General features: G+C 49.8%; 1 protein-coding gene across 1 annotated transcript; it reads left to right on the forward strand.

The window, feature by feature from the left end:
• Positions 1–8,389: 8,389 nt before the first annotated feature.
• Positions 8,390–15,492, forward strand: CDHR4 (cadherin related family member 4). The gene is made up of 19 exons (XM_068559013.1): positions 8,390–8,438; positions 8,791–8,975; positions 9,100–9,262; positions 9,342–9,424; positions 9,936–10,046; positions 10,685–10,788; positions 10,983–11,119; positions 11,400–11,583; positions 11,680–11,833; positions 12,080–12,173; positions 12,449–12,652; positions 12,733–12,872; positions 13,107–13,257; positions 13,338–13,558; positions 13,800–13,942; positions 14,431–14,487; positions 14,589–14,676; positions 14,906–14,933; positions 15,437–15,492. Exons 1-19 carry the CDS (start codon positions 8,390–8,392, stop codon positions 15,490–15,492), a joined length of 2,352 nt encoding a protein of 783 aa, XP_068415114.1.
• The last annotated feature ends 912 nt before the right edge of the window (positions 15,493–16,404 follow it).

A 16,404-nucleotide genomic window follows, 5' to 3' on the forward strand; every position in this document is an offset into this window, starting at 1 on the left:
CCTGGAAGTCATGGGAGGGGTCCGGCCCCTCAGAGGACTGCGGGAGCGCAGAACCTCTTTGCAGCACCGGGGAGGAGCCTCGGCCAAGGCCCAGACCCCGCCCTATCTGCCCCTCGTCTCGGCCTAGCTAAGCAGGGCTGCCCTCTAGTGGGCAGCGCCTGGTCAGCTGCGATTCCCGAGGCGACACCCGCATCCCCTCTGCCCCAGACCACATGCGGGCTGAGTACAGGGGGTTACGGCGGGGCTCTCTGACCCAAATGGTCAGAGCCTTCCCTGAGGCCGCTCCATAGTCGGAGGCTAGGTTCAAGGACACAGACTAACTGGAGACAAACTAGACAAGTCAGTAGACAGAAAAATACCAGGGAATGAGGGCGACGGGCCAGCTTGGGAGAGGGGACTCTCAGGGGAGGTGGCATTCTGTATGGGATCTGGATGAGCCATCAAGGGGAGATCAAGAAGAGGGTCACTCTAGGTGGGGGGATCAGCCAGTTAAAGGCCCTGAGAGGACAGGAGCTAGACAGGGCATAACATAAAGAAGACCTAGATATCTCTGATGGTGGTAGTTGGGGGAGTGAAGAGGTCAGCAAAACCAGGCTCCTAGCAGTCTTAGAAAGGAATAAGGGGTTTTGTTCTTGGTGTGATGGGGAGCAATGGGGGCTTTTGAGCATCACCTGGGCTGCAAAGAAGGGGGTCCCTTGGGGGAATGTTTTGGAGTTAAAAATCAAGCCTTGCTGATGCATGAGTATGGGAAGAGAAAGAGAAGCATGAAGCATGACTCCTAGATTTCTGGCCTGAACAACTGATTGGATGGAATGGCCATGAATCAATCCAAGCAAGACTGGAGAAGAGTGGGCTTGGAGACGAAAATCAAATGATCATTTGTGGACATGTGACCCTTAAGATGCCTGTTAGGCATCCAAGAGGGGATGCGGAGTCAGCCACTGGGTGTGTGACTCTGCTGCCTGGGAGAGAGATCAGGACTGAAGCTTTGGATCTGGGAGGCAAAGCGAGTGGATGGTTTTTTTTTTTTTTTTTTTTTCCAAAAAAGAAATCATCAAGTAAGCAATGCTTTTATTTTTATTTTCACTTATGTTTTTTTAAATTTTATTTTATTTATTTTTTTATACAGCAGGTTCTTATTATCTATTTTATACATATTAGTGTACATATGTCAATCCCAATCTCCCAATTCATCCCACCCCCCCACCCCACCCCACCACTTTCCCCCCTTGGTGTCCATATGTTTGTTCTCTACATCTATGTCTCTATTTCTGCCCTGCAAACTGGTTCATCTGTACCATTTTTCAAGGTTCCCCATATATGCGTTAATATACGATATTTGTTTTTCTCTTTCTGACTTACTTCACTCTGTATGAGAGTCTCTAGATCCATCCATGTCTCTACAAATGACCCAATTTCATTCCTTTTTATGGCTGAGTAGTATTCCGTTGTATGTATGTACCACATCATCTTTATCCATTCATCTGTCGATGGGCATTTAGGTTGCTTCCATGACCTGGCTATTGTAAATGGTGCTGCAATGAACATTGGGGTGCATGTGTCTTTTTGAATTATGGCTTTCTCTGGGTAGATGCCCAGGAGTGGGATTGCTGGGTCATATGGTAGTTCTATTTTTAGTTTTTTAAGGAACCTCCATACTGTTCTCCATAGTGGCTGTACCAATTTACATTCCCACCAACAGTGCAAGAGGGTTCCCTTTTCTCCACACCCTCTCCAGCATTTGTTGTTTGTAGATTTTCTGATGATGCCCATTCTAACTGGTGTGAGGTGATACCTCATTGTAGTTTTGATTTGCATTTCTCTAATAATTAGTGACGTTGAGCAGCTTTTCATGTGCTTCTTGGCCATCTGTATGTCTTCTTTGGAGAAATATCTATTTAGGTCTTCTGCCCATTTTTTGATTGGGTTGTTTGTTTCTTTAATGTTGAGCTGCATGAGCTGTTTATATATTTTGGAGATTAATCCTTTGTCCATTGATTCGTTTGCAAATATTTTCTCCCATTCTGAGGGTTGTCTTTTCGTCTTGTTTATAGTTTCCTTTGCTTTGCAAAAGCTTTGAAGTTTCATTAGGTCCCATTTGTTTATTTTTGTTTGTATTTCCATTACTCTAGGAGGTGGATGAAAAAAGATCTTGCTGTGATTTATGTCAGAAAGTGTTCTTCCTATATTTTCCTCTAAGAGTTTTATAGTGTCCAGTCTTACATTTAGGTCTCGAATCCATTTCGAGTTTATTTTTGTGTATGGTGTTAGGGAGTGTGCTAATTTCATTCTTTTACATGTAGCTGTCCAGTTTTCCCAGCACCACTTATTGAAGAGACTGTCTTTTCTCCATTGTATATCCTTGCCTCCTTTGTCATAGATTAGTTGACCATAGGTGAATCGGTTTATGTCTGGGCTTTCTATCCTGTTCCGTTGATCTATATTTCTGTTTTTATGCCAGTACCATATTGTCTTGATTACTGTAGCTTTGTAGTGTAGTCTGAAGTCAGGGAGTCTGATTCCTCCAGCTCCGTTTTTTTCCCTCAAGACTGCTTTGGCTAATTGGGGTCTTTTGTGTCTCATACAAATTTTAACATTTTTTTGTTCTAGTTCTGTAAAGAATACCACTGGTAATTTGATAGGGATTGCATTGAATCTGTAGATTGCTTTGGGTAGTATAGTCATTTTCACAATATTGATTCTTCCAATCCAAGAACATGGTATATCTCCCCATCTGTTTGTGTCATCTTTGATTTCTTTCATCAGTGTCTTATAGTTTTCTGAGTATAGGTTTTTACTTCCTTAGGCAGGTTTATTCCTAGGTATTTTATTCTTTTTGTTGCAATGGTGAATGGGATTGTTTCCTTAATTTCTCTTTCTGATCTTTCATTGTTAGTGTATAGGAATGCAAGAGATTTCTGTGCATTAATTTTGTATCCTGCAGCTTTACCAAATTCCTTGATCAGCTCTAGTAGTTTTCTGGTGGCATCTTTAGGATTCTGTATGTATAGTATCATGTCATCTGCAAACAGTGACAGTTTTACTTCTTCTTTTCCAATTTGTATTCCTTTTTCTTCTCTGCCATGGCTAGGACTTCCAAAACTATGTTGAATAATAGTGGCGAGAGTGGACATCCTTGTCTCGTTCCTGATCTTAGAGGAAATGCTTTCAGTTTTTCACCATTGAGAATGATGTTTGCTGTGGGTCTGTCATATATGACCTTTATTATGTTGAGGTAGGTTCCCTCTATGCCCACTTTCTGGAGAGTTTTTATCATAAATGGGTGTTGAATTTTGTCAAAAGCTTTTTCTGCATCTATTGAGATGATCATATGGTTTTTCTTCTTCAATTTGTTAATATGGTGTATCCCATTGATTGATTTGCGTATATTGAAGAACGCTTGCATCCCTGGGATAAATCCCACTTGATCGTGGTGTATGATCCTTTTAATGTGTTGTTGGATTCTGTTTGCTAGTATTTTGTTGAGGATTTTTGCATCTATATTCATCAGTGATATTGGTCTGTAATTTTCTTTTTTTGTAGTATCTTTGTCTGGTTTTGGTATCAGGGTGATGGTGGCCTCGTAGAATGAGTTTGGGAGTGTTCCTTCCTCTGCAATTTTTTGGAAGAGTTTGAGAAGGATAGGTATTAGCTCTTCTCTAAATGTTTGATAGAATTCACCTGTGAAGCCATCTGGTCCTGGACTTTTGTTTGTTGGAAGATTTTTAATCACAGTTTCAATTTCATTACTTGTGATTGGTCTGTTCATATTTTCTATTTCTTCCTGGTTCAGTCTTGGAAGGTTATACCTTTCTAAGAATTTGTCCATTTCTTCCAGGTTGTCCCTTTTATTGGCATAGAGTTGCTTGTAGTAGTCTCTTAGGATGCTTTGTATTTCTGTGGTGTCTGTTGTAACTTCTCCTTTTTCATTTTTAATTTTATTGATTTGAGTCCTCTCCCTCTTATTCTTGATGATTCTGGCTAATGGTTTATCAATTTTGTTTATCTTCTCAAAGAACCAGCTTTTAGTTTTATTGATCTTTGCTATTGTTTTCTTTGTTTCTATTTCATTTATTTCCGCTCTGATCTTTATGATTTCTTTCCTTCTACTAACTTTGGGTTTTGTTTGTTCTTCTTTCTGTAGTTCCTTTAGGTGTAAGGTTAGATTGTTTATTTGAGATTTTTCTTGTTTCTTGAGGTAGGCTTGTATTGCTATAAACTTCCCTCTTAGAACTGCTTTTGCTGCATCCCATAGGTTTTGGGTTGTCGTGTTTTCATTGTCATTTGTCTCTAGGTATTTTTTTATTTCCTCTTTGATTTCTTCAGTGATCTCTTGGTTATTTAGTAATGTATTGTTTAGCCTCCATGTGTTTGTGTTTTTTATATTTTTTCCCCTGTAACTGATTTCTAATCTCGTAGCGTTGTGGTCAGAAAAGATGCTTGATGTGATTTCAATTTTCTTAAATTTACCAAGGCTTGACTTGTGACCCAAGATGTGATCTATCCTGGAGAATGTTCCATGTGCACTTGAGAAGAAAGTGTAATCTGCTGTTTTGGGATGGAATGTCCTATGAATATCAATTAAATCTATCTGGTCTATTGTGTCATTTAAAGCTTGTGTTTCCTTATTAATTTTCTGTCTGGATGATCTGTCCATTCATGTAAGTGAGGTGTTAAAGTCCCCCACTATTATTGTGTTACTGTCGATTTTGTCTTTCATAGCTGTTAGCAGTTGCCTTATGTACTGAAGTGCTCCTATGTTGGGTGCATATATATTTATAATTGTTATATCTTCTGTTTGGATTGACCCCTTGATCATTATGTAGTGTCCTTCCTTGTGTCTTGAAACATTCTTTATTTTTAAGTCTATTTTATCTGATAAGAGTATTGCTACTCCAGCTCTCTTTTGATTTCCATTTGCATGGAATATCTTTTTCCATCCCCTTGCTTTCAGTCTGTATGTGTCCCTAGGTCTGAAGTGGGTCTCTTGCAGACAGCATATATATGGGTCTTGTTTTTGTATCCATTTAGGAAGCCTGTGTCTTTTGGTTGGAGCATTTAATCCATTCACGTTTAAGGTAATTATTGATATGTATGTTCCTATTACCATTTTCTTAGTTGTTTTCGGTTTGTTTTTGTAGGTCCTTTTCTTCTCTTGTGTTTCCCACGTAGAGAAGTTCCTTTAGCATTTGTTGTAGAGCTGGTTTGGTGGTGCTGAATTCTCTTAGTTTTTGCTTGTCTGTAAAGCTTTTGATATCTCCATCGAATCTGAATGAGATCCTTGCCGGGCAGAGTGATCTTGGTTGTAGGTTCTTCCCTTTCATCACTTTAAGTATATCATGCCACTCCCTTCTGGCTTGTAGAGTTTCTGCTGAGAAATCAGCTGTTAACCTTATGGGAGTTCCCTTATATGTTATTGTCATTTTTCCCTTGCTGCTTTCAATAATTTTTCTTTGTCTTTAGTTTTTGCCAGTTTGATTACTATGTGTCTCGGCATGTTTCTCCTTGGGTTTATCCTGCCTGGGACTCTCTGAGCTTCCTGGACATGGGTTGCTATTCCCTTTCCCATGTTAGGGAAGTTTTCGACTGTAATCTCTTCAGATATTTTCTCGGGTCCTTTCTCTTTCTCTTCTCCTTCTGGGACCCCTATAATACGAATGTTGTTGCGTTTAATGTTGTCCCACAGGTCTCTTAGGCTGTCTTCATTTCTTCTCATTCTTTTTTCTTTATTCTGTTCCACAACAGTGAATTCCACCATTCTGTCTTCCAGGTCACTTATCCGTTCTTCTGCCTCAGTTATTCTGCTATTGATTCCTTTTAGTGTATTTTTCATTTCACTTATTGTATTGTTCATCTCTGTTTGTTTTTGTTCTTTAATTCTTCTAGGTGTTTGTTCTTTAATTCTTCTAGGTCTTTGTTAAACATTTCTTGCATCTTCTCGATCTTTGCCTCCATTCTTTTTCCAAGGTCCTGGATCATCTTCACTGTCATTATTCTGAATTCTTTTTCTGGAAGGTTGCCTATCTCCACTTCATTTAGTTGTTTTTCTGGGGTTTTATCTTGTTCCTTCATCTGGTACAAAGTCCTCTGCCTTTTCATTTTGTCTGTCTTTCTGTGAATGTGGTTTTCCTTCCACAGGCTGCAGAATTGTATTTCTTCTTGCTTCTGCTGTCTGCCCTGTGGTGGATGAGGCTATCTAAGAGGCTTGTGCAAGCTTCCTGATGGGAGGGACTGGTGGTGGGTAGAGCTGGGTGTTGCTCTGCTTAGTAGAGCTCAGTAAAACTTTAATCTGCTTGTCTGCTGATGGGTGGGGCTGGGTTCCCTCCCTGTTGGTTGTTTGGCCTGAGGTGACCCAGCACTGGAGTCTACCTGGCTCTTTGGTGGGGCTAATGTCGGGCTCTGGGAGGGCTCATACCAAGGAGTACTTCCCAGAACTTCTGCTGCCAGTGTCCTTGTCCCCATGGTGAGCCACAGCCACCCCCTGCCTCTGCAGGAGACCATCCAACACTAGCAGGTAGGTCTGGTTCAGTCTCCTATGGGGTCACTGCTCCTTCCCCTGGGTCCCGATGTGCACACTACTTTGTGTGTGCCCTCCAAGAGTGGAGTCTCTGTTTCCCCCAGTCCTGCCGAAGTCCTGCAATCAAATCCCTCTAGCCTTCAAAGTCTGATTCTCTAGGAATTCCTCCTCCTGTTGCCGGACCCCCAGGTCGGGAAGCCTGACGTGGGGCTCAGAACCTTCACTCCAGTGGGTGGACTCCTGTGGTATAAGTGTTCTCCCATTTTTGAGTCACCCACCCTGCAGTTATGGGATTTGATTTTATTGTGATCGCGCCCCTCGTACTGTCTCACTGCGGCTTCTCCTTTGTCTTTGGATGTGGGGTATCTTTTTTGGTGAGTTCCAGTGTCTTCCTGTCGATGATTGTTCAGCAGTTAGTTGTGATTCTGGTGCTCTCGCAAGAGGGAGTGAGCGCACGTCCTTCAACTCCACCATCTTGAACCAATCTGAGTGGATGGTGTTTAAGGCCATGTGCCTGGATGTGAGGCGGAAGGTGGACAGAGGATGGCAGCAGTCAGGACTGAGCCCTGGAACACTCCACTGGGTGGAGGTAGGGAAGATGAAGCAGAACCAGCAGAGGAACTGAGCAGGAGCAGCCAGAGAGGTGGGAGGAAGCTGAGAGAGTGTGGGCACTTAGGAGCCAAGGGGAGCAAGCATCAAATGCTGCCGAGGAGGTGAGAGTAGAGAATAAACTGCAGTTTGCAGGTCTCTGAGGACCCCAACGAGGGCATTTTTATGGAGAGAGGGACAAGCTCAACTATAGTGGGTAGAAAAGAGAGTGAGAGGTGAAGAACTGGAGAGGGCATGTGTAGACAACCTTTTAAACACTGCCATATAATGTAAATAAAGTGAAGAGACAACTCTCAAAGGTACAGCACTATAAATGTTAAAATCTGTAGACACCTGTACAACTGTCACCCAGATCAAGATATAGAATATCACCAGCCACTCCAGGAGGCCACTTTTTGTCCCCTCCAGTTGATATCCCCAAAAGTAACCACCATTTTTATTTCTATCACCAAGGATACCTTTTGTTTGTTGAATGTACACAGGTTTTGAGAGATTTTGTTGATGGTTGGGCTCAGGTTTTATAGGCAGATAATGTTCTTTTTTTTCTTTTTTTTTTTTTGGCTGTGTTGGGTCTTCATTGCTGCGGTGAGCGGGGGCTACTCTTTGTTGCAGTGCACAGGCTTTGCGGTGGCTTCTCTTGTTGTGGAGCACGGGCTCTAGGCGCGCGGGCTTCAGTAGTTGTGGCATGCAGGCTCAGTAGTTGTGGCTCATGGGCTCTAGAGTGCAGGCTCAGTAGTTGTGGTGCACGGGCTTAGTTGCTCCGTGGCATGTGGGATCTTCCCAGACCAGGGATCGAACCTGTGTCCCCTGCATTGGCAGGTGGATTCTTAACCGCTGAACGACCAGGGAAGTCCCTAGGCAGATAATGTTCTAATGGGAGTGGGCAGCTGGAGTTCAGACTCTGTGGGGTAGCAGGTCATGGGCCCAGTTTTCCTGGGTTCTGTGCTTGCTCTGTCTCCAAGGACTGCATGACCAAGACTTCCTTGAGCCTCAGTTTCCCTATCTGAAGCTTGATCCTTCTCCCCTCACACCTCCTTTGAATTCTAGTAATAAATAGGGGAATTCATTGGGAGCAGTGGAAAAAATGGAGTTTTCCAGGCCTCTTGATGACTGTAGAGTCTAGAGCTCAGTCACCAGGGCTGGGCAGGGCTAGAATCTTGGAGGCCCAGCTTTGTTTGAGCAACTGACCTGGCAACGGGGTGGGCCTGACAATCACTTCTGGTTTTCTGTAGTCTCCTCTGCTGTCTGTATCTTCAGGCCACTATGGTGCTGCTCAGGCCCCTGGTGCTTCTTCTTGCTCTGGTTGTCTCTGGTGAGGAGCTGGTGGGTGGGGGAACTCCAGCTCTCACCCCCTGACTCCACAGTGGAGTCCTGATCCCTCTCAGATAAGCTACCATGGAGGACAGGGGCTGGGGGGAGCCAGGAAAGGGCAAAGATCTGTATCCCCGACCCTCATTCCTTATCTTGGCTGCTTCCTCGACCAAGTTCTCACTCCCAGTCTGTGAAATGAGCTGACCCATGGCTGGATGTGGGGGACAAGGAAGGACTTTGGCTGCTTGTCTCCAGGATGTGGCCAGGCCCTAAGGCAGAAAGGAGGGACTCTGATTGTGTATATGGTTCCATGAGAATGGGGGCCTCCAGCCTGAATCGTCTCTTCCTCACAGACCTCCACTGCCTGCCCTGGTTCATAAATGTCTCTGAGAGCCAGGGACCTGGCACCATCCTTCAGTCTTTCTCCTTCAACTGCTCTTCACACACACCCACCCTGGAGTTGCTCCATGTGCAGCCACCCACCACCTTCTTCAACCCACCTAGCCTAACTAGATGGCAGGGGATCTATGTGGGCAAGGTAGGGTCATGGGCACAACTGGGGACCATGGGGGACCAAGGACAGACCCTAAATTCACAAAGCCAGAGGTGGCGTAGGGGGATGGAGATCCTAGGCCCCACATGGCACTGCCCACCTGCCACAGATGACCTTGAGCAGCTCGGCCCGGCTGGATGCCCTGACAGTGAACCACTATGAGCTGCAGCTGCGGTTCACATGTGGCAACCATGTGATGGAGGGACCACTCTCTGTGGATGTGCAGCGGGACCCTGGTCGTATCCAGTGTGCTGGTCGATTTGCCAGCCCAGGTGAGGCCAGGGACAGCAGGCAGGGGGTGTGGGCAGGCATAACCTGAACAGAACACCCAATGACCTCCCCTCTGGCCAGCTGGGGAAATCATTCAGGTGCCAGAAACTGTCACACCTGGGACCCGGCTGTACACTCTGCTGCTCCCAGGCCAGGGAGCCCAGGTGAGCCCTGCACATGGGCAGTGGTGGTGGTGGTGGGGGGTAGGATGGAGGGTCGGGGGGAGATGGGGAGACCAAGCCCAGCCCCTGTCTGGCCAAGCATAGCCTGCAGAAGGATTCTTTAGTCTACAGCTGAGCCTCAGCAATGATGCATATTCTTGGAGAGAGCCACTGAGGGCTGCCCACCCCCCAATGACTATGGTTGTTCCCATAGGGACATCTCAGGGGCTGAGTTCTTCTTTAAAGTTCTTCTGTGTGTTCTGAATTCTCCATGAAATTTCTGTATAATTTTTGCAATCCCCAAAAGAAATCTAGTTTAAAAACAAAATAATTAGTTTAAAAGCAGAGAGGATTGAGGATCAGGGCTGGGGGGAGCCCAGGCTAGAGTGGCAGTGGCAGGGTATGGGAGAGTTGAGAGTGGGCAGGTACCTGCTGGGTTGTTGGGGGACTTTGACAGGGATGTTTGGGGCACTGAGGGTTGGGGAAGGGGCCTCCAGCATCTCTGTCCTGTCAGATGAGCATCACCAGTGCCCAGGATCCGCCATACTTCCCTGGACCTTTCTCTATCAATGGGCAGGGTTGGCTGCAGGCACCATCCCAGGGCCTCAAAGGCCAGGCTCAAAAGGTGAGCATGACTTGGGACCTGGAGATATCCGTGAATTGGGCATAAAATGGGCAGAGCCACTACCTCCTGGAGGTTTGTTTGTTCCTGACCTCCTGAATCATGCTGCCTTTTCCAGACATAGCCCACACCTGTACCTGCTGCCCCATGCTGGCTGTACTCCCACCTTGGCCTGATTCTGTGCTGGGCTCTGGAGTTCTAGAAAGAAGAGGGATCCCTGGCTCCAGGAGCCCATGGTGCCCCTTACAGAAAGGAGAAAGTTCTGAGCAGTCACACAGGAAGTGAAAGCTCTGGGTACAGTGCCTAGTGTAGTCTGGAGGAGGTTAGAGAAGTTCCTTCTTTAAAACTTCCATGTCTTAGTGACTGACTCTTAGCAACTCTAAGATGATAATTCACATTGTGAATGATTCAGATATTACTCTTTTGGGGGCTGTATGCATCCTAAGAGAAGGACTTATGACCCAGAAGAGTGAGACACAAAGGAATATCTGTCAACAGAGTGACAGGTCATAGGGAGGAGTGAGTGTCGGGGTTCCTTGTGGAGGTCCTGAGGTGGCGCTGCCTATTTGAAGGGACGACTGGGCACAGATATACAGGTAGACACACACCGTGGTTCCCTTCTTGTTTTGTGTGCACCGCAGGTCTTCCAGCTTCAGATCCTGGTGACCTTTGGACAAGGCCGAAGCTGCTGTGGGACGCTGACAGTGAAAGTTTTGCCTGCTCCCTCCAGCCAGGTCTCCTTCCTGTAAGGCTCCCCTACCCTGGGAACAGTGGGGAAGGCAGGACCTAGCCCCAGGGAATTAGGAGTAGGGTTAAGGTGTGGGGCTGCTGGAGCATCCCCAGCTGGCTCCTGTACCACGGAAGACCCAGGGGAGGGGTCCGCAGACCCCGCCAGGGTGGCGGGAGAAAGTAGGAGCCAGTGCCCCCATTTTGGTCCAGGCAGCAAGCCCAGAATATCACCATCCCGGAGAACCTGGTCCCCGGAAGTAAGGTGGTTCAGGTCCAGGCCCGGGGCTTCAATGTGCGCTACGAAATCCTCTCCCCAGTGCCCTGCCGGCTCTTCTCCATCGGACGCGGTGAGGGGCATGGAGGGCGGGTAAGGGGATGCCTCTGCGGCTGGTCTAGAAGCGACCCGCACTACCTCCTCGCTCTCTTGAGAAACGAGCCTGGTGCCGAGGCAGAAACTGGGGCGAGGTCGCGTTTGGGGGCCCGAAGTTAGAAGCGAGCCTTGGAGGAGGTGGCCAAGTGGTCAGTCTCTGCGCCCTCCCCCGCCGGCGGATCCGTGGGAGGGTGGGAACTGGACTGAGCTGGGGGCGGGGCCGAACTCTGCGTCCCCCGCCCTCCCAACCCGCCTAGTCGACGGAGTGGTCCGGACAACCTCGCCCCTGGAGCTGGCGCAAGCCCCAGACGCCGCGGTCACTAGGCTGCGGGTGAAGGCCTTTGAGCGGCTCCGGCCGTGGGCCAGCGCCGAGCTTGATTTCAGGGTGGACGTGCAGTCAGTCAACCGCTGGCCCCCGCGCTGCACACCAGCGCTGCTGGTGTGAGTATATGGGAGCCTTACCTTGGCTATTGGGTAGAGCCATGGTTCGCCGCCCAGCCCCAGCTCCCGCCCTGCCGCCCTGCCCTCTGCTCCCAGGACTCAAATCCCCGAGACCACGCCTGTGGGCACCGTGCTGAATACCTTCACTTGCACTGACCCGGACTCTCCTGGCTCCACCCTGGACTACCAGCTGCTGTTCCACAGCCCTGCTGGCGCAGCCAGCCTCTGCCTTCAAGACAGAGTCCTGGAGGTGCCCAGTCCCCGACCCCAGACCCATGTGCAGAGTGCTTGGACGGGAAGCGGGGTGGGCCAATGGTCTGCGGGAGCCGAGACCATGAGGGTGAAGGAGATGGTGGTGGAGCCAACCTGCTTCACAGTCTGGAAAACGGAGGGTCAGGGTAGGCTATCTGTGAGTAACCTGGCCTGAGGCAGCCCAGTGTGGCTCAAGGCTCTCCCAGGCCTTGGCTGGGCGTCACCCTCTGGCCCCTCTGGCTAGGTGAATGCCACACTGGACTGTGACACTCCTGGCGCCTGCTTTCATCATGCAGCTTCCATCCTGGTGCTTGATAGTGGTCAGCCTCTGATGACCAGTGAGTGACCATGCCCAGGCCTGGACATTCAGGACCGGGTTCTTCTACACCCTTCTTCCTATCCTCAGGATGAGGTCATCTCTCCTCCCTCGGAAACCAATAGGGCAGGGTTGTCTCCACCAAAGACCCCTGGCAGAGGCACATTTCTCCTCTCTGAGACTCCTTGGCAGGGGAGGGCTATTGCCCTTCCTCCTTCCAGAGCCTCTACCTCCTTAAGCTGCCAGGGCAGGGCTGGGCAACCCAGGCCAGCTCCCTGACTGCCAAATGGCTTCCAGCTGAGGTGCCAGTACTGGTGATGGTGACACCTGTCAACGAGTTCTCCCCAGCCTGTGTCCCACGCACATTCCGGGTTCGTGAGGATGCAGGGCCCCACGCTCTTCTGGGCTCTGTGGTGGGCAAGGACATGGATTACCCGCACGACAGCATTGAGTACTCCACCCCTGGCGGGTCTGCCACTTTTGCTGTGGACCGTCTCAGCGGTACTCCCACCCCAGGGCTGGGATGGAGGGGCGAAGCCAGAGTTGACTCTGCAAGCTGAGGCAGTGGCCACCCCTTCTAGGGGAGGTTCGCCTCCTGGGGCCTTTGGACTATGAGCTGCAGAAGTTGCACAGGCTCACTGTCCTGCTGACTGACCATAGCCAAGACCAGGACCCCACCTGCCACCGCTCAGGCTCTTGCACCATTACCATTGAGGTGGAGGTAATTGAGCCCCGAAGCCTTGGAAAGAATTGGAAAGAGTTCATATCTCCCTCTGGCCTTCTGCTTTTCCACTCTGCCTCAGGTTCCTCCGCTGGTTGGCTGGAGAGGGGTGGGGCCTCATTGTGGAAAGCTTTGGAACCTGTTGCCTGTTACCGAGGTTCTGGCTGTGGTGGGAGGAGGCTGAGGGGCTGGCCTGGGGGTTTGGGAGTGGGTGATCTGACTACCTGCCTGCAGGATGTGAACGACCATGCCCCCGAGTGTGAGCCCCCATTTCAGGAGCTCACCATCCACACTCACCTGGGCCGCAGCATGGAGGTGACCAGGGTGTCATGTCAGGTGCCCCAAGAGCCACAGCGCCTGGCTTTCTCCTACAGCATTGTGGGAGGTGAGGGCCAAGGGGACCACTGGGCTGTGGGGGAGAGGCAGGCCAGCAATGGTCCCCTTCTTCTGCCACTCTGTTTTCAGGGAATAGTCGGAGCCAATTCAGCCTGCAAGGAGCTGTCCTGGTGCACAACGACCTCATGTTGGGGCCCTCCTGGCCAGAGCAGCCCCATACTTATGAGCTATTGATCCGTGTGGCCGATGCAGGTCCCTCCACCCCCCACCTCAGCACCACAGCCACTGTCATTGTGCATCTAGTTCCCTGGAGGGCCAGCACAGTGGCCACCAGCACCCACAGAGCCACAGTGAGGGGGGTCCTCAGGCCCTTGGTGGGTGGGAAGAAAGGATCTTGGAGGATGCAGGGACCTAGTTTTCCAGGTGGAACAGTGGGGGAAGGCATTTCGGAGGGAACTGCTGAGTGCAAAGAGCCTGGCAATACAGAAGAGAAATCTGGGGTGTGGGGTGGCCCAGCCCTTGGAGGGTTTTGAAGGCTGGATGATCAGGGCATTTTGGCAGGGCAGTGGTGAAGCTGTGGCCCCATTTCAGGTGACTTCAATGATGACACCCCTGCTTGTGACAGACACGGAGGCTTTCTGGCAGCCGGAGCCCTGGTTTGTGGTGGTGCTGACAGTGACCAGTGCGCTTCTCCTCTTGGCTCTGGGCTGGCTCCTCAGCAGGCTCCTGCGGGGGTAGGGTTGCTATCCCTGTACTGACTGCCTCCCCCCAGCCCACTAATGGATCGCATCTGTGATAGCTGGTTTTACCCAAGATTGCCCAAGTTGATGAGCAGACAAACTGATATTCAGGAGGACTGCCCTCCTTCCAGTGGTCATCAGGTTAGAGGCAGAGATACACTGGGAGAAAGTTGTCTCCATCGCTGGCAGAACCCAGTCTTGGAATGAGACGAGGCCCAGGGCTTTAGAATCTGAGTCTGTCATGCACTGGGCATTTACCCCTATTTCTGACCCCTGCCCTCCATTTGAAACCTGACCTTCCCCTAAGACTCTGAGTTTCTTGTGAGCACAGGACTGAACCCAGGGGTAGGTGGGAGTAACAATGTGGGCACTGCATACAGACATAGGCTATCCCCAATAAAAGGGGCAGATGAATGGTGCTGGTTTCTGGAGCCAGCAGGTCTGCTGCTCTCACTGCTTGGTCCCTCCTCCTGGCATTTTAGGTTGGCCCAGGTGCTACAGGCACCAAGCAAATCAACCCAGGCTCTACTGCTAAACAGGTAAGCCTCCTTTGCATACCTCTATGCCTGGAAGTCCATCTCTTAAACTCAGGCTGGGGCCCAGAGCCCTATCCTGTACTCCAGCTCCTACTTTGCCCCAGTATCCAGGGAACTGAGGGGTCCGTTGAGAGGTTCATGGAGGCACCGAGGATGGAGACACCCCAGGCACCCAGCAGTGTCATGAGCCTGGTATGTCAACCTACCATCCTGTGCAGTGGGCACTGAGGCTGCTTCAGAGTGCTCCCCTGCCAAGCCTGCCCCCTTTCCCATGGATGGCTGTCCCTGTGGGAGGGCCCATACCAGCACCATCAGCATGGAGGAGGCAGGTGGGCTCCTGACCCTTCTGGGGGCAGGCCTCCACCTGCTCCCCATGGGCAGGGTTCAACTCATTGCACCCTCTCATTCTTCACCTCAGCAGCATTTTGATGGCAGAGCACAGGACCCCCGTGAGTCCCGCTCTTTCCAAACCATTCTCTACTTGGGCCCACTTTCTTTCCATACCCCATTTCAATCTCTGCCTCCCACCAGGCATCCACTATCTACTGTTTCCCTGAATGGGGTCTCTTCTCACCCCCACTCACCCCTCAGCCAGTGTTTGCCAATCACCTGGGGAACCTGATCTAGTTCCTGCCCATGGGGGAAAGGGAGGAAGGTGGTGAGGGAAGAGGCCCCCAAATGCTCCACTGTCACCATGAATTATAGCAGAGTAATCTGGCACTGGGCTTAGGGGAGCTGGTGTCCAGTTTTGGGGAACCATGGATGCTTCCTGTGCATTTGAGCCAGACCTCAAATGATGTGCTGAGAAAGGAGGGAGGGGACAAGCTGGATCAAGCAGAAGGGAGGGGGTCACACCAAGGGTCCTGGAATACCTTTCCCTGCCCTTAGGGGAGGGAGGCAGTTCTGCTGAAGCCAGCAATACCCTCCCTCTCCCCTGACCATCTGAGCTCAGGTACAGGCAGAGATTACCTGTTCAACACGCACACAGGAGCCCGGCGCTGGCTCTGAGGCCAAGAAGCTGCATCATATTTGTGGAATTTCTTCTTCACATGATTATGTGTTTTCAAGTTGATTCAATAATAAACAAAATTACAAACAGAAGAGTCCTAGCCTTGTAACCTACATGTGGGGGAAGCTCTGAGATCTGTGCTTCCTTGTTCTCACTTGGAGAATGCCCTGTCTTGTGGGAACATTGTGGGAGTAGTAAGGTTATTTTTCTTTTAAGAAGGCATTGTACAATGCTCTGACATGTAAGAAGCTGTTATCCTTGCCAGTGACTGAGGGGGACTGAGGGGGCCTCCAGTTGGCCTGTCCCCTCAGAGGACACCTGCTCTGGCAGATGGGAAGGGCCCAAGAGCTTCCTTTTCCCACTGAAAGGAGGGCATTGTTCGTTTGAGAGCCCCACCAACTTCCAGGGCAGTTTGCCGACTGTATGTGGAGGTTTTCTTGAAAAGGATCTGGAGCTTTTGCATTGAGGTGAGGGTTGGTGCAGACTTGAGCACCCTGTGGCATGGGTGGCCATGGAGGGATTGAGAGTAGCCCCCTTTTGAGCAGGTGTTCCCATTTCCTCCTGATCTGTTTCTTCTAGTTCCAGGGCCCTCTGTCCTCCCTGTGCTGAGCTGAGCTGCTGCACATGGCGAGGTGGCCTACAGTAGCCTGCTGCAGGGTGGGTTCTGTTGGGTGCAGTGCTAGCTCACTCCCCATACCCAGCCTGGCATCAGGTCTCAGGTTACTGCCAGCTCTCCCAGAGGACCTGCTGTCTTGGTGGAGGCTACCTTTACTGTGGTGTCCCCAAGTTCTCTCAATCTTCTCCCCTCTGTCAAGTCTGTGGACTTGAACCATCTTAGGGTACCAGAGGACCTCCCTTACTGAGCCAGTTATGGTACCCCAGGTGGAGGAAGAAGCTGAGTGCCTTCTGTG

Source organism: Eschrichtius robustus, chromosome 12 (assembly GCF_028021215.1).
Source record: "Eschrichtius robustus isolate mEscRob2 chromosome 12, mEscRob2.pri, whole genome shotgun sequence".
NCBI lineage: Eukaryota > Metazoa > Chordata > Mammalia > Artiodactyla > Eschrichtiidae > Eschrichtius > Eschrichtius robustus.